Below are 23,234 nucleotides of genomic sequence, written 5' to 3' on the forward strand. Positions count from 1 at the left end.
CATGCCACGTAGTGACTGCTGTGTTGAACTTCCAGACATCAGTCTTAACGTGTTGTTTATCAGTTTGGATCTGTCTGCATGTCCTAGTGTCACAGCTTGGTTTGAAGTAATGTTCTGATCTTTTCTATACTATTTATACTATATTATATACCCCTATAAAGTGACCTCTCGGCTGTTTCCTTTCAAAGCTGAAAAGCCCAAGGTTATCTACTCTTTATTAGTCCCCAGAAATGGACACATTACTTAATATACAGACCAATATACAATTTAAACATGACTTTTCCAATCTACTCTTTTGGCTATATAGTTGAGTATAGTGCCGTTCCTTTGTCACTAGGTCAAAATCCTGAAATTCCCTACACGCCACCATTGTGGGAACACCAGCATGTGGATTGTAGTAGTTCAAAGATAAAGGCCCCATTATCACCAGCTCTGAGCAACTAGAGCTGGACAATAAACGCGGCCTTGCCAGTGTTACCCGCAAACTGGGCGGGGGCGAGAAGTTTCGTTTCCTTTGTTGCTCCAGTGATTAGATGTGTTACATGGGAATTGCTAGAGGGGGGAAAAAAAGACCAAGGTCCATCTAGTTCGTCGTCTTACCATCCTGGTAGCCGCACGATACAATGATAATGGAGTTGTTGACTGATTCTAGCAACCAGTCCCCATCAATGAGTCTACAGCAAACCCAGACATGATGTGAGGAAACCCCCCAGTGGTGGAGAGCTTTGGGAACCATAGGTCCAAAGTCACCTGTTCCTCCCAAACACACTACACTCCCCACACGTCCTGTCTCAAATTACAGATATACTGTCTTCTAAAAAGTTATTTTCTGTAAGAAATCTTAACTAATTTGCATTTGAATGAGTCAATAGCTGCTTTCATCATCTCCCAAGGGAGCCTGTTCCATGGATTGACCACTCGCTCACTGAAATAATACTCCTGTAGATGAGTTTTGAATTTACCATCCTTGAAGTGCAGACCGTGCCCTCTGGTTCTACTGTTCCGGACAAGGTGAATCGGCATGTCATGGTCTCCACAATCCCTGCAACCCCTCAATCGTTCTGGTTGCTCTCTCTATCCTTTCAATAGCTGCAATGTCCTTTCTGTGCTGCAGCAAGAAGAACTGTACACAGTATTCCAAGTGCAGCCGCACCAGTGATTTATAAAGTGGTAGAATTACCTCACTATTTCGGCTCAATATTGACCACCTAATACATCTGATTTTGCTTTGCTCGCTGCCACCAAGCATCGTTACGACCGCTTCAATTTATTGTCAGTCGGGACCCCCCAGAGCACTTTCATTTTCCATGCACATTATTTTTATTCCATTAAAGTAATGGTCCCTTCCTGGACCTTTCTGTCCCCACGTGAAGCATTTTGCATTTCTCTCTCCATTGAATTTCATCTGCCACCTGCCTGCCCAATTCCCGAGTATATTCAAACCCTCCTGTAGCTTATTCTATTTAACTTTGGAGCCTACCGCCTTCATTAGCTTGGTGTCATTTGCAAATTTAGCTATTTTCATGGAGTCTACTAAAGCCCGTTAATCTCTTTCCACTTTCTCGTTCTTGTTTGGTCACCATTCATGGAGTACTCATGTAGCCCATTTTTCCTCGTGCTGTTCTTTGCACTTTTCTACATAAAATTTCATCTGCCATTGATCGGCCTGCTTGTATATTTTTGTCTAGCCCATCAGATTCAATCACCCTGCCTCGTTTTGGTATTTGTTGTGGAGCTGCTGATTTCCATGCCATTAGTTTTATTTCGTTTGTTGCCAGTGTTGTAGGTTTCCGTAGGCCTGTTGAATGAAGGCAGACTCGCAGAACCGAGACCCAACGCCCTCGTGCAATTTCGCAGACTGTCGGAACGCACTCAGTGAGCTGCCTGACATTGGCGCTGGCTTGGTTTGTGTATTTGGTAGGCCAGAGCAGAAGGCCTAATCATCCATCACACGACCCATAAAAATGTGGGTCTCTGCCACTGGAGTGCCAGAGGTTGCCACCCCTTTATATTTGGAAATGCTGTCGATGGTGGGAGAGTCTGGTTTCTGCCATCAGTGCTACTGACGAGATAAAAGTGCAACTGGCGACCAGACTTCATTTCTTTGGTTACGGCACAAACCACATTTGTGTTCCCTCTGTATATTGCAAAAGAAAGAAAAACTTTAATTTCTATAGCGCCTTTCATGACCACTGGTCGTCTCAAAGAGCTTTACAGCTAATGAAGTACTTTTTGAAGTGTAGTCACTTGTAATATGGCAGCCAATTTGCGCACAGCAAGAGCCCATAAACAGCAACGTGATAATGACCAGATCACCTGTTTTACTGATGTTGATTGAGGGATAAAAATTGGCCAGGACACCGGGGATAGTTCCCCATCTCCTCTTCGAAATAGTGCCATTAGATCTTTTACGCCCACCTGAGAGGGGCGGACGGGGCCTCGGTTTAACATCTCATCCGAATGATGGCACCTCCAACAGTGCAGCGCTCCCTCAACACTACACTGGAGTGTCGGCCTACATTTTTGTGCTCAAGTCTCTGGAGTGGGACTTGAACAGACAAACACCAACACCCAACATCCGAGCCTTTGTTTGAAATGACTTCAGTGTAAAGGGAGGGAAATTGATTTCAAATGGGATGTTGTTTGAGGATGAGTAAGAATTTAATTGCTGGCAGCAAAGTGCTGGTGTTCCATAAGTAGTGTATTTTAAGTAAGATGAATATTGGCCGCCCCACCAGTCAGAGACTCCAATTAGGCTCCATCTTTTTGTTGTAGCAGGGTTGCAAAATCTCAATGCTATTTTTTTTCAGGATATAAACTAGGGATCATTCAAATGATTCATGCAAGCCGATTGTTGCATTTATAATTCTTATAGAACTAAGTTTCCAAGCGTCATTTATTTTAATCTCGAGTTTCTGAATACAAATGCAAGCTGTTGAATTAAAGCCCATTTAAATCCTGGATTATGCTTTACGTTGGTAGAGAGTGACACCCATCTTGGCTGCCTCCTTCAGTAATGACTTCAGCCGCTCTGTAAAGAGGGGTGATTTTCTGATCTAGATTCAGTTGTCTGAATTGTTTGCTTAATGTTGGACTGATCTCTCTGGACAAATACTGCATCGTACGCCGCTTAATGTGAGTTGATGTACTACGGAAGAGTGTTACACTGGAAATGGTCTTTCAATGTCTCTGCTGATGTTGCTATTTTAGTATTAAATGTTTTATAACTGCTAAAGCCACTTTTTTTTTCCTTTCTCCTTGCATTTAGGTTGCCTTTGATGAACACGTCACTGAGTATTATGTGAGCAGCGAAGAAATCCGTAAAGGTCCTTGGGAGGAGTATGCCCGGGATCGCTGCCGGTTCCAGAAGCGAATCCGAGAGACTGAGGAAGATATTGGCTATTGTTTCACCGTTGAACACCGATGGACTGTGCTGGAAAGAATGAGGCTGGGCAGCTAGTGATCTCCCAGAGCGGACAGTTATTGAAAATGCAGACACGTCCCTTTTTGTTAATCATAGCCTATTTGCAAATTAACCCATAAAATGTTGTTGGACTTGTGCAACGTCACCCTATTAACTAGCAGATTAGGGCAACGTCCTCCAAGGAATCCAAATTTTGCTAAAACCTGCCGTCACTAGTGCAGTCCTAGATTTCATTGTGCAAGTGTGACCTGGTCTGATGATACTAAAAGTTTGGTTTAATTTTTTAATGCTTAATTTCCTTGGTGTGCAAAGGATGGTTTCTGTCTAAAATAGTTTCTATAAGTTGCCATGATCACTGTGTGACCCACCTAGAGATGTACAGGAAACTTTGTGCTATCCGGCACTGACGGGACCGAGCTGTTGCAGTTGCCTCAAAACTGCCGGACACTCCAGCGCTAATGTTGAAAGATACGGAAGCTTCTGAGCTCCGTATCTGTCAACAAACCCAGCTTCTAAACAGTCCAAGCGTCTCTATAGCTTAGCAACAGCTTCAGCAGAGCTTGACTGTTGAGGAAAAAAGCAACGAGAAGAAAAAAAACCTAAGGAAAACGGCTCCTGATTTTTGCCGGTGGCTCGAGCGTTCCGGACAGTTAGCCTCCGGATAACACAGTTTCCTGTATTTGGTTTACTGAGCTGAAACCGATCTGTCCTTCTGTAGTATGGCACTTGGATGATGCAGTGGTTAGCTTGCTGACCTTCCAGCTCTGGGACCTGGGTTGGTGCCCAGCCCAGATTGATGGTGTAAAAATCATCTCTCTGGAGTAACTCCTATGTGAAATCAGCTTTGGACATAAAGGGAAATGCAACTCCGTGTGGCAAATGGAGGAATTAACGCTGGTTCAATATGATACTCTTCTGCATCGGGGCTAAGGCATTTTGTAAAGGCAAAGAAATTGAGGGGTGGGGGGAGCAATAACTTATTTGAAAATTGCCTTTGGTAATTTACCCTTTTGAAGCTCAGATCATATAATCCGTCTGAGCCTCCATCCTCAATCTGAAAAATCGCAGGTGTTCAAGGAATACTGCCAGATAAAGTCTTAAAAGTAATCCTACCAATTTTTTTTTTTTTCCAAAGAAAGCTTATTTTTGAGCTGAAGTTTAACCTTGATGTGCGGGGGGGGGGGGGGGGGGGTCACTGAATTGTGAATCTTTGAGGACTGGCCTTCACTGGTATAATCCGAGCGATGGGCCACAGAAGGTGCTGGAATCTAAGCCGCGGGCCAGTGCGTGTTATAACAGCTCAGTCTTTGAAATGGCACAAATACAGCAGCTTTTTTTTTAATAGGCCAGCCGACAAAAAGGGCTGAAAATCTTTTAAACCGTATTTGAAATTTTTTTTATTTTATTTTGTGGATTCCATAAAGGGGTTGTCCGACAGAGTTCCTTTAAGCCTTGTTTGTAGACTTTCAAATTTCCTGCTGAGGTTCCACTCCCTGTATCCACGCTCTTTTTTTGTCCCTATGTTGAGATGATTTGATTTTACAATGTATCCCATCTTTCAGCCCGACTACAGTATGACCAGAGTTCCTTGAACGTTTTGTTGACTAGTTTGATTCGGTGAAAAAGCCTAGTTTCAGATCTCAACTGTGTCTATATGAAGGAAATTGCTTGCACTAAGGCCCTGCTCCCCTCTTTTTAATGTTTTCTAAGGACGCTGGGCATTGTTTAGCTCGTCGATCAGTAATTTTGCTAGCTCTTGCAATGTTGGGAGAAAAGGGAACTGTTAATCTAGCTCAGCTGCTGAAGCGAATATGTACACAGCTTGTTAGAACCAATTCTGTCATCCATTCGTTAACGCCAGGTTTCCTGGTGAGATTTTCTTCAGCACAGGAGTCTGTCCCCCCCCCCGTTCAACAGCTTTCCAATGCACTGCAGTTGGATTATTTGCATCTTTTGGTTCCTGTAGGGAGTCCAGGAGAAATTTCTCACTGTTTCCTATCGGCACAGCGCAGAAGGAGAACGATTGGCCCAGCGTGCCTGTGCGAAAGAGCTATCCAATTAGTCCCACTCCCGTGCTGTTTTCCCCCATAGCCCTGCAATATTTTTCCTTTTGAAAGCTACTATCGAATCTGCTTCCACCAGCCAGTGCATTCCAGATCATCGTAACTCGCTGAGTTTATAAAAAAATTAAAAAAAAAAAAAAAAAAATCTCCCCTGGTTCTTTTGCCAATTATAAAAAGAAATTTGATGTTTCAATGGTACCCGATATATAGCAATACAAAGGGAATCCTGGAAAGCCGGCCCAGCAATGAGCTGAGGTATACAGTCTGTGGACTGAGGGCCCTCAGAAGCTGCTCAACAGCTGTTTTTAACAGAAATAGTTTGGAGCAAGAGACGGGGACCAGTCATAATTTTAAATTTAGTTCAAAATTGACTGCAGTCGGAGAATAAGAAAAGAGGAAGAATGACTTTCTGCGGTTCCTGTTCCCAATCTGATTGCGACGATTATATTGGAAAATGCCATGGAATCCAAGTAGTTTCCTTTTAAGCCTGGCTGCTAGATGTAGTTTTAGTTTATTACAACACGTAGCATTCAGCTTTGCATAGTCAGATTTTTAAACTTGCTAGTCAGCCACATCATGTGGACTAGTCACGTGTAGGGTTCAGCCCAAGGGACGCACAGAAAAAGAACTGTCACCCATTTCACAAAAGCGCATTGGAAAGTTCCCCTCCATTCTCGGGCAAGCGAATAATCCACCTGTAATGCATTGCAAATTTGTTAGTAACTGCAAAGTAATATTGCATGTGATCACCATTCTGCACACAGATTATTACAGAATCCGAGCATTGTTTCAAGATATAGTTAGTAGCTTTTAGCTTTCTTGAAATGTAAATTCTTTTTGTTGCAGCTAATTGGTTTTAGATGTGCAACAAGTGCTTTTTTTTTTAAGTGGTTGATGGTCACATCTAGAATTCGTCTGTTTTAATCCTTTCCAAATCTTTGAACCAAGATGTATTGGGTCACTTTCTGTTGTATTTCATAGTTTTATTTTTAAATGTGTGTTTTGGGCAAATTAAGTTACCTGGTTGTTTCTCTGAGAGGAGCTCATTGTGATTTATTGTGTTTTTTAATGAAACACTACGTAGATATTTGCTCACTCGCTCGAAATTGTGCCACTTCGAAATTGGAGTGAATCAACAATCGGCATGGGATTAGTGATTTCTGTTTCAATTTGGTTGGGATTGGGAGGGTATAAAATTATTCTGGATTGGAGGATTAGAGGATTTCAAGGCTTTGGACTTTAGTGAATCCTGTTGAAGTCGCTCTGTGATCAAACTGACATGAGAATCCCCGCTTGGAAATAAATCCCACAAATGATGCTTGGCTTCAAAAGCGAATGCTGCCTGCACGGACCTTGATGCCATTTTTTTATTCCATAAAGGAGGTGTTGGTCCAAATCTCTCTACACTTTGTCCTCTGGGTTTGTGGCATTGTGCTCCAGGGCTGCCTGACTCATTCCTCAAATAGGGCTGCATAACAACCACTGTTCAACAATTTCTTGCTCCCATGCTGAACATTGTTTTAAATGTTTCTTTAGTGATGCACTTTTATTCAGCAATTAATGATCTTAGTTGGAGTTTTTAAAAGCTCATCCGCCTTCTGTTGGCTCATTAAAATGCCACAAGGGCAGATCTGTACAAACGAGAGCATTAGATTCTCTGTCTGATACTCTGCGGCGCCAGCACCGCTTTAAGAATTGTAAATCTGAATCTAGTTGCACCTGGCAATCTCAGTGGCACTTGCAAGTTGATCTTTGGTACTTAAACTACTCATTTAAAAGGAGCACAGCTTGGTGGTGGAGTGTTCTGTCTCAAAGATACAGAAAGACTTGCCAACACTGCCCAACCCTGCAGCAGGGCGCTTCTGCTGGCTGATTGACGAGAGCCTTTCTGGGAGAAGCTGTTTCTCGCCTGCGGGAGCAGATACTGTGGCGACACTCGGGCTGGAGGGTTAACAAAAGCCAACACAGCGAGCCTTGCTTGGCCGGTGTGTCATTGACGTGAAATCTATGTACACCTCGCCCCTCCTTACTGATGAATGAGAGGGCAAGTAAATGCCTATAGCAAATTTGAGGACAGAATTGGCGATTTAGAAGTCAAAATGACTGGAAGTTCTAGGTTTCAAAAAGTGCAGTGTTGCAAATCCATTTTCAGTCTGTTTTTCTATCGCGTGTTCACTTTCTCAGCTGAAACCTCGAACCTCCACCTTGCATTGTGTGTAAATATTGAGTATGTGGCCTTTTTGGAGCCTGTTTTGCAACATATGGAATTAACTTTGCACCATTTGCCCTCCATTTATAGATTTTATTTATCGAGCAACCAATTATATCTTTTTTGTATAATTTTGATGCAGACTTGTAAACAGTGTGAAGAAAATTAAAATTGATTCTATTAATTTACATCAAATTGGATAAATGGGGCTGTAAAAAAGTTAGTAATTTATAATCCCCCATGAAACTAATATGGTAAAGCACTAAATGGTGCAAATTTTGAGACATATCGATGTGCATTAAGCACTGAATAACCCAGTACTGCTCTGAGATTACAAATAAAATATCAGTCTGAAGCATGTCAAGTCATTGTTTCACTTTATGCAGCTGGTGAGCTGTATTGTTGCAGATCCCTGAGTTTGTTTCATTATTTCACTCCAAAGAGATGAATCTACACACAAGTTTCAACAAGTGTAGAATTTCCACTTTACTGTAGAGCACTAGGACTGTCCGGTTCCTGCATGGGGCTACGACAGCCTGCTAGCGATGGTCCCTTTTGATGCCATCCAGCGTATTCCCACTTGAAGCGAGTTCAAGTCCCACTCCAGAGACTTGAGCACAAAAATCTAGGCCAACACTCCAGTGCAGTACTGAGGGAGTGCTGCACTGTCGGAGGTGCCGTCTTTCGGATGAGACGTAAAACCGAGGCCCTGTCGGGGCTCCCAGACATAAAAGATCCCACCGCACTATTTCAAAGAAGAGCAGGGGCGTTCTACCCGGTCCCCTGGACAATGTTTATCCCTCATCACTAAACCACAGATGATCTGGTAATTATCACATCACTGTTTGTGAGAGCTTGCTGTGTGCAAATTGGCTGTGTTTCCTACATTACAACAGTGACTACACTTCAAAATGTGCTTCATTGGCTGTAAAGTGCTTTAGGACGGCCTGAGGTTGTGAAAGGTGCTATATAAATGCAAGTCTTAATAGGTTACCCAACATGACTGGAATACCTCTTCTCAGGGAAACTTTTTTAATATTGGGGGAAGGGCAATTTAACTAAAAGTACTTCCTCCCCTGTGGCGATGTATGTAACTTGGGACTATTTCTGTGCCAGAATGTTTATGTAAGCAGATTGCAGTTGGTATCTGCTATCACACACCTCCACCCAGACTTATTTTCCATGTAGTGGTTCGTACCTTGACTGCAATAAGCTCACTATTGTGTTGTACCAGGAAGGGCCAGGTTATTTGTTTCTATATTTTTTAAATCGTATCCCAAGAGGCAACACGATTGTGTTGGGAACAGATGTTTATGCTAACGACCAATGCAGATCTCTAGCAAAACTATGTCTTCTATAACGCAAGATATCCTATGTTGGACCATTGTGTCCTCTGTAAAACTTACTGGGTTAGGGCACTTGATTCGTCCCTTAACCTATCTTGCATATCTCACACTTCACAATCAAGTCTATCCTATTCTTGAACATATACATCCCATGCTTTGTGCCCTGTAATACAACCCACTCAGCATGTTTCATATTTAATGGTCATGTAACTAGACATACAATGGCACATATTCTCTCAGACATACTTTTGTTGAGCCATTGAACTCTGGTCTGCTACAATCTGGTTGAGATTGAACTGTACTCTTGAGACTGAAGGAGTTTTTTCTCTAGTCAAACAACTGAGTGTAAGTGGTGGACATTTTACCCTGTGCGCTATTGGTTAGCGTATGCCTTCACATTGGAATAGTACTTCCTTGACGTGCTTCACTGAACCAAGGAGAGGGTATGGAAGAGTCGGGGAAGCTATCGGGAATGGAGAACATGTAATCCAAGGACAAGTATCTGAAGGAGGAATGAAAGGAAGTCTATTTGGAATGAGAGCATGTTGCTTGAAGAGCAGAAAAAAGAACCAATTTGCTATGAGGGGAACATAGGAACAGGAGTAGGCCTGCACCATTTAATTAGATCGTGGCTGATCTGTACCTCCACTCTATTTACCCACCCTAGCGCCATATCATTTGATATCCTTACCCAAGAAAAACCTATCGATCTGTCTTGAAAGTTCCAACTGTCCCCCAGCATCCATAGGGAGGACTGTCCCCCAGTTTTACAGGGAGGGACACCATTGGATAGTTGAAGCAATATATGGCTGATGCTGGAAGTTTGGGTTTTGGGTTGAAATTGCTGCCAACACAGCAGCATATAGGCAATATCTGGTGAGAACAGAGAACCATAATTTAGGTGAAGACTACAAAGTTGGGTGGAGTGGTCCTATTTCAGAGAATTCGCTGTGATAGTTTGGTAAAGCCAAGTAATGTGTGACTCATTTGGCTTTCAGTGAGTCAGATGATTGGAGTTCCTTCAACAGGCCACAGAAATTTCACTGCTATCTGTGAAAGAAAGATTTGCATTCCTATAGCGCGTTTCACAACCTCGGCAGGTCGCAAAGCACTTTACAGCCAATGAAGTATTTTTTTTAAAATGTAGTCACTGGTAATGCAGAAAACACAGCAACCAAAATTGCACATAGCAAGGTCCCACAAACAGCAACGTGATGATGACCAGATAATCTATTATTTTAGTGATGTTGGTTGTTAGTAGCCAGGACACTGGGGGGAGCTCCCCTGCTCTTCAAAGTAGTGCCATGGGCTCTTTTACGTCCACCTGAAAGAGCAGACAGGGCCTGGGTTTAACTTCTCATTCGAAAGACGGCACCTCCGACCGTGCAGCACTCCCTCAGTACTGCACTGGGAATGTCGGCCTAGATTTTATGCTCTCGTTTCTGGAGTGGGACTTGAACCCACAACCTTCTGACTCGGCGAGATTGCTACCCACTGAGCCACAGCTGACACATGCATGTGTGTCATCAGACATGAAGGAAGCTTCCAATCTCGTACACTTCTCACAGGGTTGATCAATGTTGCAGCCTGCTTGGGAACTGGTCCCACAGAAAGAATAGTCATGCAGGCTCTATTCTGAAGCCTCGGTGCTGCACAAAGGCTCAGTAACATGGCAGACAGGAAGAGTGTTCTGAATCACCAAACCCTCTTGTTCTCCATCAGTCTGATCGTACAATGCACACACAAGCCTATTGTCTATTGCAGCAGCTGAGGTCAAAATCCCATTGCTGTATTATTAACCCCTTCCTACCCCTGTGAGAAACTCTTGGGTTCATACAGTTTGTGCAAATAAATTGTGTATTTTAGTATCGTTTTATATATTTGTACCAGACCTCCCTTTAAAAAAAAAACAGCATTTATATGACACAGCAAGGAGTAATATTTCATGGAGAGGTCACTTGTATGGTTGACATATTTACAACAAAGCATCAGTCAAATTGCCATTTTAAAATTAAACATTGCATCTCAGTTTTATTGTCTTAGCTGTCTAATCTGATATAAACATAATGAGGGCTTTGTCATTCGTGAATTATCAGTTTAGCTTTGTGATCTGAAATGTGGCATGTGACTCATCTTGTATCCTTGGTGTGAATTTTTGTGCTCACTAAGGTGAAGGGTGACAACTGGGGGTGGGGTGGGGATGAAGCAATCGTTTACTCATGATGGCATTAATCACGCTGGGATCGGGCAAGTCAAAGATTCAATATAAACCGAAAATGCTGGAAATAGTCCACAGGTCAGGCGGCATCTGTGGAGAGAGAGCGAAACAAAAGAAAAGAAAGACTTGCCTTTCTATAGCGCCTTTCATGACCACCGGACGCCCCAAAGTGCTTTACAGCCAATTAAGTCCTTTTTGAAGTGCAGTCCTGCCGCCCGGATTTCCACTCGCTGGCCAGGCAGTGATTCCTGCCGGGTTTGGCCGGGAGTCTGATCCTGAATGTGGAAATGAGGCGTGGGGAGCTGAAATCTGCACTGTCAGAGGTGCCGTCTTTCAGAGGGTGTTGAAACCGAGGCCCTGTCCACTCGTTCAGGTGGACATAAAAGATCCGATTGGCACTATTTCGAAGAGCAGGGGAGTTCTCCCCGGTGTCCTGGGCCAATATTTATCCCTCAATCAAGATCACTAAAACAGATTATCTGGTCATTATCACATTGCTGTTCGTGGGAGCTTGCTGTGTGCAAATTGGCTGCCGCGTTTCCTACATTACAACAGTGACTACACTTCAAAAAAAGTACTTCAAGAGGGAGGAATATTGGCCAGAACACCTCGCTGCTCCTCTTTAAATAATGCCATGGGATCTTTTGCATCCACCTGAACAGGTAGATGGGATCTTGGTTTTCTAGTTCCGTCCACGAGATAATGGCCCAGAAATTCGTGTCGGGGGTTTCCCGCGGGTGCAAGCCCCCGACCTACACTTACCTAGCGCGCCGGCAGTTGAGGCCTGGGCCTGCGTGGATTTCCTCTCTGTGGCCCGGTCCAGCTCCCGGCGCGCTGTGCTTACGTGATCCAGCGGCGCAGTTAGTGCGATGCGTCCGCTGGGATCACGTGAGCACTGGGCAACCAATCGGAGGAGGGAAAAGCCCATTCATAAGATTGACAGTTAGGCCTGTCAAACTTATGAATACTCCGGTCCCCCCCCAAATTTTTTTTTAAATCGCACTTTTTAAATAAACTATAAATAACATTAAATAACTATTTTAAACAATTTAAATTTTTGAAAAAAATAATTTTATAAAAAAAAAAATTACACTAAAATACACTTACCTTACTTTAAAGTATTTAAAAATAATAAACCTGTGGAAAAAATGTTTTAATTTTAATTAATTGACCACTTACCTTTTAAAATGAAGTCCTTACGCCTGGTTTTTACATTTCTAAAATGTAGAGACTTACCCGCACGGAAAAACCTGTATATAAAAAAAAAGGAAGTTCAACGCGCACGCGCAGACTCCCGCGCACACGCGTTCGACCTCTGAACCCCTTCATTCAGAGGATCGGAAGTGCCGGTTTCCCGTGCATGCAAGAAACCGGCACTTCCATCGGGTCCACGCTTGAGTACTCCGTGCGTACTCACGCGTTGGGACCCGAATTTCTGGGCCAGTATCTCCTGTACTGCTCTGGAGTGTCAGCCTTGATAATGAGTGCGTATTGTACACTGGGCCTTAAATCCACAACCTCTGACTTGAAGGAGAGAGGCACTTTCAATGTGCAGCCTGGCCTCTCAAGTGCCTGTGCAAATTCTAGCATGTGCTCCATACGGTTTTCAGACTGTTCCAATGATTGGATAATTGTGTGGCAGAATTCGTGGTGAGCGCTCTCGGTTGGCGAGGCTCCCTGCATGTTGGCACAGTCAGAAAATTACCCGCGTCCTGTAATCTTCATGTTTTTATTGCCTCCCCTGCTCTGCAACTCGCTTCCTTCCACCTTGGTCTCCTGCCCAGGTCAGATGTATAACGGAGGAAGGGGAATCAGTAAATAAGTCACCCCCAGGGCACCCTGTTGTTGACGGAGGCTTGAAAAAGACTCACCTGCCAGAAAAATAGTGTAGCATAAGGACGTCTACAAGCAAGGAGAAAATGTATGTTTGAAAAGGTGTAGCGTAGTCCAGGCCTTGGAGTGGGTGCAGCGGAGATTTACTAGAATGATACCAGGGATGAGGGACTTCAGTTTTGTGGAGAGACCAGAGAAACTGGGATTGTTCTCCTTAAAGCAGAGAAGGTTAAGGGGAGATTTAATAGAGGTGTTCAAGATCATGAAGGGTTTTGATGGAGTAAATAAAGAGCAATGGTTTCCACTGGCAGGAGGGTCGGTAACCAGAGGACACAGACTTAAGGTGATTGGCAAAAGACCCAGAGGGGAGATGAGAAATATTGTTACGCAGCGAGTTATACGCTGCCTGGAAGGATGGTGGAAGTAGATTCGATATTAACTCTCAAAAGGGAATTGGATAGATACTTGAAAAGGAAAGATTTGCAGGGCGATGGAGAAAGAGCGGGATGGGTGGGGAATGGGACTAATGGCCGGCACAGGCACAGTGGGCCGAATGGCCTCCTGTGTTGTAAGATTCTATGATTCTACAACAGAGGGTTGCAGCAATGTTGCTGTTTGAAAGCAGGCCAAGTTCCTGGAACAGTCGGGAACAGTAACAGCTGAAGACGTGGCTAAGTGCCTGCCACATTGGCTGCCATTGTAAAAAACCCTTGTTGGCTGCAGCACAAATCTCTGCGGTGTTTTGTTTTCAGTCTTTAGTTTTCTTCTCTGTATCCCTTTACCGTCCCCCCCCCCCCCCCCCCCACTCCATTTCATAACTTTAAAGAAAGAAACACAAGTTGTTGGAAATCTGAAATAAAATAGAAACATTTTTTTTTAAACTTGCTGGAAATAAACCAAAAAATAAACGCTGCAGATGCTGGAAATCCAAAACAAAAAAACACTGAAAATACTCAACAGCATCTGTGGGAAGGAAACATGCCAATCTTTCAGATATAATTCTTCAGAAATAAACAGTGGGCTAATTAACAAATGAAAGGGAAATCCAGGTTATCGCTTTGTGTGGCGCTGTTCTCAGGATTTATTTCCAGCAATGTCTCTTTTAGGTCTGTTTCATAAAAGCTTACTATATTAGGTGTCAGCCGTGCCCCAGTGAGTAGGACTCGTCTGAGTAAGAAGAGCGTGGGTTCAAGTGCCACTCTAGAGACTTGAGCACAAAATCTAGGCTGACGCTCAGTGCAGCACTGAGGGAGCGCTGCATTGTCGGAGAAGCCGTCTTTCGGATAGAATCATAGATTGGTTACAGCACAGAAGGAGGCCATTCGGCCCGTCGAGCCTGTGCCGGCCCTCTGCAAGAGCACTTCAGCTAGTCCCACTCCCCTGTAGCCTGGCAATTTTTTTTTCCTTCAGCTCCTTATCCAATTCCCTTTTCAAAGCCACGATTGAGTCTGCTGATGTAAGAAAACTACTGGGCACTTGGTTTAAGCATTAAACCAAGCTTTAATCAACTGTTTTACAAGATGGAGGTCTAGTTGTCCTTCACTAGTTCCTGTTAAGAATGTCCTGCGCAAGCTAGGCTCGTGCCCGAGTATTTATACTCTCCCTGGACAGCGCCACCTGTAGGCCGCTCAGTATTATTTCATAAGTCTTTCTTTCATGAATGACTGATTCATGTCATCTTTTCCACCACCCTTTCAGGCAGTGCCTTCCAGATCCTAACCACTCGCTGCGTAAAGAAGTTTTCCCTCATATCGCCTTTGGTTCTTTTGCCAATCACCTTGAATCTGTGTCCTCTGGTTCTCGACCCTTCCACCAATGGGAACAGTTTCTCTCTACTCTGTCTAGACCCCTCAGGATTTTGAACACCTCTATCAAATCTCCTCTCAACCTTCTCTGCTCTAAGAACAACCCCGGCTTCTCCAGTCTATCCACGTAACTGAAGTCCCTCATCCCTGTAAACATTCTCGTAAATCTTTTCTGCACCCTCTCTAAGGCCTTCACATCCTTCCTAAAGTGCGGTGCCCGAAATTGAACACAATACTCCAGTTGAGGCCGAACCAGTGTTTTATAAAGGTTCATCATAACTTCCTTGCTTTTGTACGCTATGCCTCTATCTATGAATGCTTTTTTACCAATGAAACATTAAACCGAGACCCCGTCTGCCCTCAGGTGGATGTAAAAGACCCCAGGAGACTATTTCGCAGAAGCGAAGGGGAGTTCTGCCCGGTGTCCTGGCCAATATTTATTCCTCAACCAACATCACCAAAACTGATGATCTGGTAATTATCACATTGTGGGAGCTTGCTGTGCGCACATTGGCTGCCACGTATCCTACATTACAACAGTGACTACACTTCAAAAGTACTTCATTGGCTGTAAAGCACTTTGGGATCCTGAGACTGAAAGATGCTGTATAAATGCAAGTTTTTCTTTGTTTCTTTTATTATCCAGTGATCAATAGATAGTGAGTCTTTATAAGATAAACATCTGTGTTTAGCTCAATTCATCATGTCTACCAGTTCAGAGTTTAGTGCGGTAGAAGCAGAGACCCTCATCGCATTTAAAAAGCACTCGAAGTGCCGTAACCTACAGGGCTACGGACCAAGAGCTGGAAAGTGGGATTAGGCTGGATAGCTCTTTGTCGGTCAGCACAGACACAATGGGCCGAATGGCCTCTTTCTGTGCCGTACATTTCTATGATTCTATGATTTACAGTGCCTTACAATGGTTGCTGTTTTCAGGATTCCAAAGGGACTGGATAATGTCGACCATGACAAGCTATTTCACCTTGTCCAGAACAGTAAAACCAGGGGTCACGGCCTGCACTCGAAGGAGGGTAAATTCAAAACTAATCCGCGGAAACAATATTTCAGTGAGCGAGCGGTCAATCTGTGGAACGGGCTCCCTAGTGAGACTGTGGGAGCAGTTAGTATTGATTCATTCAAATGAAAATCACATGGATTTCTTTAAGAAAATAACATTTTGGGATATGAGCAATTCGAGACATGACGTGTAGCGGGGGAACAGATGACTTTGGACCTGTGGACTTTGCGCATCCCCGATTTTCATCGCTCCGCCATTGGCGTCCGTGCCTTCTGTTGTCTAGGCCCTAATTCATGGAATTCCCTCCCTAAACCTCTCCACCTCTCTACCTGTCTCTCCCTTTAAAAGACGCTCCTTAAAATCTATCCCTTTACCCAAGCTTTTGGTCACCTGCCCATATATCTCCTTATGTGGCTTGGTGTCAAATTTTGTTTGATAATTGCTCCTGTGAAGCGCCTTGGGACTTTTCACTACGTTAAAGGTGCTTTATAAATGCAAGTTGTTGTTGTTGTGGTTCCCAAAGCTCCCCACCACTCAGGGTTTTCCTCGTGTCATGTCTGGCTGTGTTGTAGACTAATTGATAGAGATTGATTGCTGTGATTGGCCAACAGCTCCATTATCATTGTCTCGTGCGACTACCAGCGTGGTAGAAGGTGCACTAGATGGACCGTGGGTCTTTTATTGTCCAGCAATTCCTTTGTTGCCTTATACTGAAACACTGTCCTTGGCTCACTACGTGGTAAGTGACAAATCAGATATTGTATATGCAATGTTTTAGCTTAAGTCAGTGACCATCTGACTGATAAAAGGTGTTGGACAGACCCAAAGGTCCTAGGAATTGGCAGTAGGTGTGTTACATTTGCCCACAACACCCCAGTTTTTATACTCGGGACATGGGTATCACTGGCCATCCCAGAGAAAGTACTGCTGGACCTTCTTGTAGGTACCAGGTGGCGTAATTCTTGTTATTCTTTATAGCAATTTGTTACAACTGAGTGGCTTGCTAGGCCACTCCAGTGGGCAGCTAAGAGTCAACCACATTGCTGTGGGACTGGTGTCACACATAAGCCAGACTGGGTAAGGACAGCAGGTTTACTTCCCTAAAGAATATTAGTGAACCAGTTGGGTTTTTACAACAACCTGACAGTTTGTGGTCACTTTTTCTCCCCCACTGATACCAACTATTTTTTTATTTAAATATTATTCAAATTCTCAAACTGCCATGGTGGGATTTGAGCTCCCGTTCTACCGGATTGTTAGTCCAGGCGTACCTGGATTACTGTAACATAACCTTTACACTACCATAACCACCCTGAAGACAAGCAGCCAGGGTTCCCACTTCTTGATTGGCAATGCAGTGTTTCCTGATGGGAAAGTGCCCATGTGGATGTTGGGTGAGATCAGGATCAGGCTGGGCTGTGATGGCCTCTTCCACGAGGCCTCTTGACACTTGCTCACATGTGAAACGTGGCCACTGAAGTGAGGGGTCTTGGCATCTTGTGGTACTTTACCCCAGCTTGAGTTGGAGAGGTGGGGCTGGGGGCGGGGGGGGTTGCCAACTTTGGATGTGTTCCTGCAGGTCAGATGACGTGATGTCTGATCGTATGACATGTGGTCACACAATACTTGCAGACTGGAAAGGTTGGGTCCCCTGTAGCGGAGTACTTTTGCTCATCATTTTGGGTAGTGTTTCTTCCCACATCCAACTGAACTCCCTCCCTGTCACTGAAGCACCTTGCAGTACTAAAAATAGTGAGGCTGCAATAGTGGTGCTTAAGGACATAAGAAATAGGGGCAGGAGTCGGCCATACAGCCCCTTGAGCCTGCTCCGCCATTCAATAAGATCATGGCTGATCTTCGACCTCAACTCCACTTTCCCACCCGATCCCCATATCCCTTGATTCCCCTAGAGTCCAAAAATCTATCGATCTCAGTCTTAAATATACTCAACGACTGAGCATCCACCACCCTCTGGGATAGAGAATTCCAAAGATTCACAATCCTCTGAGTGAAGAAATTCCTCCTCATCTCGGTCTTAAATGGCCGACCCCTTATCCTGAGACTATGCCCTCTAGTTCTAGACTCTCCAGCCAGGGGAAACAACTTCTCAGCATCTACCCTGTCAATCCCCCTTCAGAATCTTATAGGTTTCAATGAGGTCACCTCTCATCTAAACTCCAGAGGGTACGGGCTCAATCTACACAATCTCTCCTCATAGGACAATCCTCTCATCTCAGGGCTGCTGGGGGGGGGGGGGAGAGGGGAATATGATCAAATAGCATGGTAAAACATCTGAAATGACATTTGTTCCGAGGGTTTTCTTTTAATATTGATCCTCTCGCTCACTTTCTCTTTAGCTCCCTGCTGACCCGTGAGAGCAGAAGGTGGAGACTGATGTCTCCCGTGGGATGGACGTTTCTCCCGTAGGGAGAATGCCTCACAGATGCTTAAAAAAAACACCCAAATGACCAGCTGAAATTGACAGGAAGTATTCTGTCCAACAGCATCTGGGATTCTCCAGAGGTGCTTTGAGTGGTTTTATTCTGTTAAATCATGTTACTGTGCATTACTATTGCAAATGTGCTAACATTTCTCTATTCCTTGTGGATTTCAGGCACAGAATGGGCACTGATGTGAAATTACTCTGAACAGACTCTAAAGGCTGTGGTGTCAACAGATCTGAACAATCCCAGCCGCGAGGTTATCCGGAGGTCATGTCTGTTTTGGTGAAGGCTGTGCTCTGTGCTGCATGCGAGCCGAAATGAAAGTGCCCACTTCATCGATTACTCCTGCACTGAATGGCTTCAGTGACCGATTGCAGCTCATTCACCACTTCTCGTGAAGTAAGCAGACTGAAAGCATTTCTCTCCGACCTGCTCCGAGCGATCAAAACCAATCCAGGAGATCACACGGACCACGTGTTGTCTGTAACGACACTTACCTTCGATATGATGCAATCTCTGCCCCGGTCAAGAACCGGTCCAGCTCCCTCTTGTAGGCGATACAGAGAGTCAGCACCCACCACACCGGCTGGCAACGCATCCCAGAGGCTCCCTACTCTCTGGGAAAAGGAAGAACCGCCCAACATCTAGCCTATTCCTTACTCTTAACTTAGTTTAAACTCGTGCCCTGGTCCTCCCCAATCTGTTAAACTGGAATCATCTATCAGAGGGGTAGACATGACCAAGTACTCGTGAGCGTCAAAGTAACTCGAGTATCTGTGTCCTTTTGGCATGCCAAATAAATGATCAGAAATTCAATTTCTGATTTTTTTTAACTGATGATTAATAACTATTATTTTAAAGCTTTCACTCATAGAATCATAGAATAGCACAGCTCAGCGGAGGCTATTCGGCCCATCGAGTCTGCGCCGGCTCTTTCGAAGAGCAATCCAGTCAGTCCCACTCCCCTGCTCTTTCCCCATATCCCTGCAATCTTTTTTCCTTCAAGTATTTATCCAATTCCCCTTTGAAGGCTACTATTGAATCTGTATCCACCGCCCTATCAGGCAGCGCGTTCCAAATCCTAACCACTCGCTGCAAAACCACTGGTGGCAAAAACAGGAAGGCAGATTATTATCTGAACGGCAATAGATTGGGAGAAGGGGAAGTGCAACGAGACCTGGGTGTCCTTGTGCACCAGTCGCTGAAGGTAAGCATGCAGGTGCAGCAGGTGGTTAAGAAGGCAAATGGTATGTTGGCCTTCCTAGCGAGAGGATTCGAGTACAGGAGCAAGGATGTCTTGCTGCAGTTGTACAGGGCCTTGGTGAGACCACACCTTGAGTATTGTGTGCAGTTTTGGTCGCCTTATCTGAGGAAGGATGTTCTTGCCATGGAGAGAGTGCAGTGAAGATTCGCCAGACTGATACCTGGGATGGCAGGAATGACGAATGAGGAGAGATTGGGTCGATTGGGCTTATATTCGCTGGAGTTTAGAAGAATGAGAGGGGATCTCATTGAAACTTATAAAATTCTAACAGGACTAGACAGACTAGATGCAGGAAGGATGTTTCCGATGGCGGGGAAGTCCAGAACTGGGGTCACAGTCTAAAGATAAGGGGTAAGTCATTTAGGACTGAGATGAGGAGGAATTTCTTCACCCAGAGAGTGGTGAACCTGTGGAATTCTCTACCACAAAAGGCAGTTGAGGCCAATTCATTAAATATATTCAGAAGGAGTTGGATATATTTCTTAAGGCTAAAGGGATCAAGGGATATGGGGAGAAGGCAGGGACAGGGTACTGAGTTTGAATGATCAGCCATGATCTCATTGAATGGCGGAGCAGGCTCGAGGGGCCGAATGGCCTACTCCTGCTCCTATCTTCTATGTTTCTATGTTGCGTAAAAAAGTTTTCCCTCATGTCGCCTCTGGTTCTTTTGCCAATCACCTTAAATCTGTGCCCTCTGGTTATCAACCCTTCAGCCATTGGAAACAGTTTCTATTTATTTACTCTATCGAAACCCTTCATGATTGTGAAAACCTCTATCAAATCTCCTCTTAGCCTTCACTGCTCCAAGGAGATCAACCCCAGCTTCTCCAGTATATAGGGGTCCCATAGTGCGAGGCGTTCTGTTATACTGGACTTTACATTTATGACAACATAACAAAGCACGCGACAAGAACGGGCCATTCAACCCATTGCATCCCGTTACTATCCTCTCTACCAACAACTTGCAGTTATATCGTGCTGAGTAGACTAGCCAGCATCTTCCTTGTTGAAGCCTTATTGCATTCACATTAAAAATTGTATGAATAAATATATTTTAATGATCAACTTGATATTCTGTTATTATTTATAAGCCTATTTGGTATTTCAATGTGATTTATTTTTCTGTGAAGAAGATAGTAGAACATAGCTTAGAGTGTCACCTTCGAATGGAATGTTTACTAAATTGAACATTAAACTTGTTCAGAAGGCTCATTTTGATTTGTTTTTTATTGACTATCTGCGCCAATTCCTAGGTTGGAGAGCAAGTCCAGCCAAGCAGAGCAACACCGATATTTAACCAGACCTGTATGTCAACATTTCTGCAAATCCTAGGTGTGAGGTTGTCAGTCATAAGGTACCTGAGGCATCAACACACTCCTGGAACATAAACATAGTTAAAAGTGGTGATAGTGTCTGTCACAAAAGCAAAAATTCTACGGAAGCTGGGAATCTGAAATAAAAACAGGAAATACTCAGCAGGTCAGGCAGCATCTGTGGAGAGAGAAACAAAGTTAACGGCCTGGATTTTTATGGGGAAGGCGGGTTGGGGCTGGGGTGGGAGGTGTGGGGGTGCTCTGATGCGGGTGGGAAACCCAAGAGAACAGGTTTCCCCTTGCATCTGAAGCCTCTGGTTACCGCCCCCAGCCAGCCAGCCAGATGGAGAGGCTGGCTGGCTCCGGGCGGATGGGCCTGTGTGGCTGGCACTAGGCCACACGGAGGAGGGAGGGAGGGAGGGATCGGGTGGGGGCCGGTGCGGAGAAGAGAGGATCAAGGACGCCGTGGGACCAGGGAAGGGAAAGGAAGGGAAGAACACTTCGGGGCCGGCCACCAGAGGATCGTGGCTGGCCTCAGGATGATGTACGGGGTGGGGGGGATATGGGGTGGGGGGGTTGGGGGGGTGTGGTGGGGTGGGGTTGGGGGGGGGGTGGTGGGGGGGGGGGGGTGTCCAGAAAGGCAATTGGAGGCCTCGTGAGGGGGTCTCCGATCACAGGGGGTGGGTTAGGCAGGGACCCTGGATCAAAGAGGGAAACATAGAAACATAGAAGATAGGAGCAGGAGTAGGCCATTCGGCCCCTCGAGCCTGCTCCGCCAAAAAATATAAAAACAGATAGTAAGAGTTTTTATAGTTATATAAAAAGAAAAAGGGTGGCTAAAGTAAATGTTGGTCCCTTAGAGGATGAGACCGGGAAATTAATGGTGGGAAATATGGAGATGGCAAAAACACTGAATGAATATTTTGTATCAGTCTTTACAGTAGAAGACACTAAGAATATCCCAACACTGGACAAACAGGGGGCTATAGGGGGGGAGGAGCTAAACACGATCAAAATCACTAAGGAAGGTAAAATAATGGGACTCAAGGCGGATAAATCACCTGGACCTGATGGCTTACATCCTAGGGTCTTGAGGGAAGTGGCGGTAGGGATTGTGGATGCATTGGTAATAATTTTCCAAAACTCCCTGGACTCAGCAAAGGTCCCAGCAGACTGGAAAACTGCTAATGTAACTCCCTTATTTAAAAAGGGCAGTAGACAGAAGGCTGGAAACTATAGACCGGTTAGCCTAACATCTGTGGTAGGTAAAATATTGGAGTCCATTATTAAGGAGACAGCAACAGGACATTTGGATAATCATAATTTAATAGGACAAAGTCAGCATGGTTTTATGAAGGGGAAGTCATGTTTGACAAATTTGCTGGAGTTCTTTGAGGAAGTAACATATAGGGTGGATAAAGGGGAACCAGTGGACGTAGTGTATTTGGACTTCCAAAAGGCATTTGACAAGGTGCCACACAGAAGATTATTGCTTAAGATAAAAAATCACGGGATTGGGGGTAATATTCTGGCATGGATAGAGGATTGGCTATCTAACAGAAGGCAGAGAGTTGGGATAAATGGTTCATTCTCAGACTGGTAATCAGTAACTAGTGGTGTTCCGCAGGGGTCAGTGCTGGGTCCCCAACTCTTTACAATCTATATTAACAATTTGGAGGAGGGGACCGAGTGTAACATATCAAAGTCTGCAGATGATACTAAGATGGGAGGGAAAGTAGTGAGTGAGGAGGACATAAAAAACCTGCAAGGGGACATAGACAATCTAAGTAAGTGGGCAGAGATTTGGCAGATGGAATACAATACTGGAAAGTGTGAGGTTATGCACTTTGGCAGGAAAAATCGTAGAGCAAGTTATTATCTTAATGGCAAGAAACTGGAAAGTACTGAAGTACAAAGGGATCTGGGGGTCCTGGTGCACGAAACTCAAAAGGTTAGTATGCAGGTGCAGCAAGTGATTAAGAAGGTCAATGGAATGTTGGCTTTCATTGCTAGGGGGATAGAATATAAAAATAGGGAGGTATTGCTTCAGTTGTACAAGGTATTGGTGAGACCGCACCTGGAATACTGCGTACAGTTTTGGTGTCCATACTTAAGAAAGGACATACTTGCTCTCGAGCCAGTACAAAGAAGGTTCACTCGGTTAATCCTGGGGATGAGGGGATGGACATATGAGGAGAGGTTGAGTAGATTGGGACTCTACTCATTGGAGTTCAGAAGAATGAGAGGCGATCTTATTGAAACATATAAGATTGTGAAGGGGTTGGATCGGGTGGATG

General features: G+C 44.5%; 1 protein-coding gene across 2 annotated transcripts in view; it reads left to right on the forward strand.

The window, feature by feature from the left end:
* Positions 1-20,836, forward strand: part of ppp1r15b (protein phosphatase 1, regulatory subunit 15B) — a 35,801-nt gene extending 14,965 nt beyond the window's left edge. Inside the window, exon 2 of one of the 2 annotated variants that reach the window (XM_086011100.1) lies at positions 18,531-20,836. In XM_086011100.1, coding sequence (XP_085867226.1) covers positions 18,531-18,548 — 18 coding nt within the window. In that variant the 3' untranslated portion in view covers positions 18,549-20,836. Of the gene's footprint in view, positions 1-3,268; positions 3,712-18,530 lie in introns of those variants that run through there. The other variant, XM_086011099.1, reaches the window with a different exon arrangement.
* The last annotated feature ends 2,398 nt before the right edge of the window (positions 20,837-23,234 follow it).

The sequence above is a fragment of the Somniosus microcephalus genome, chromosome 18 (assembly GCF_052327205.1).
Source record: "Somniosus microcephalus isolate GS21.2 chromosome 18, FLI_Smic_1.0, whole genome shotgun sequence".
Lineage (NCBI taxonomy): Eukaryota > Metazoa > Chordata > Chondrichthyes > Squaliformes > Somniosidae > Somniosus > Somniosus microcephalus.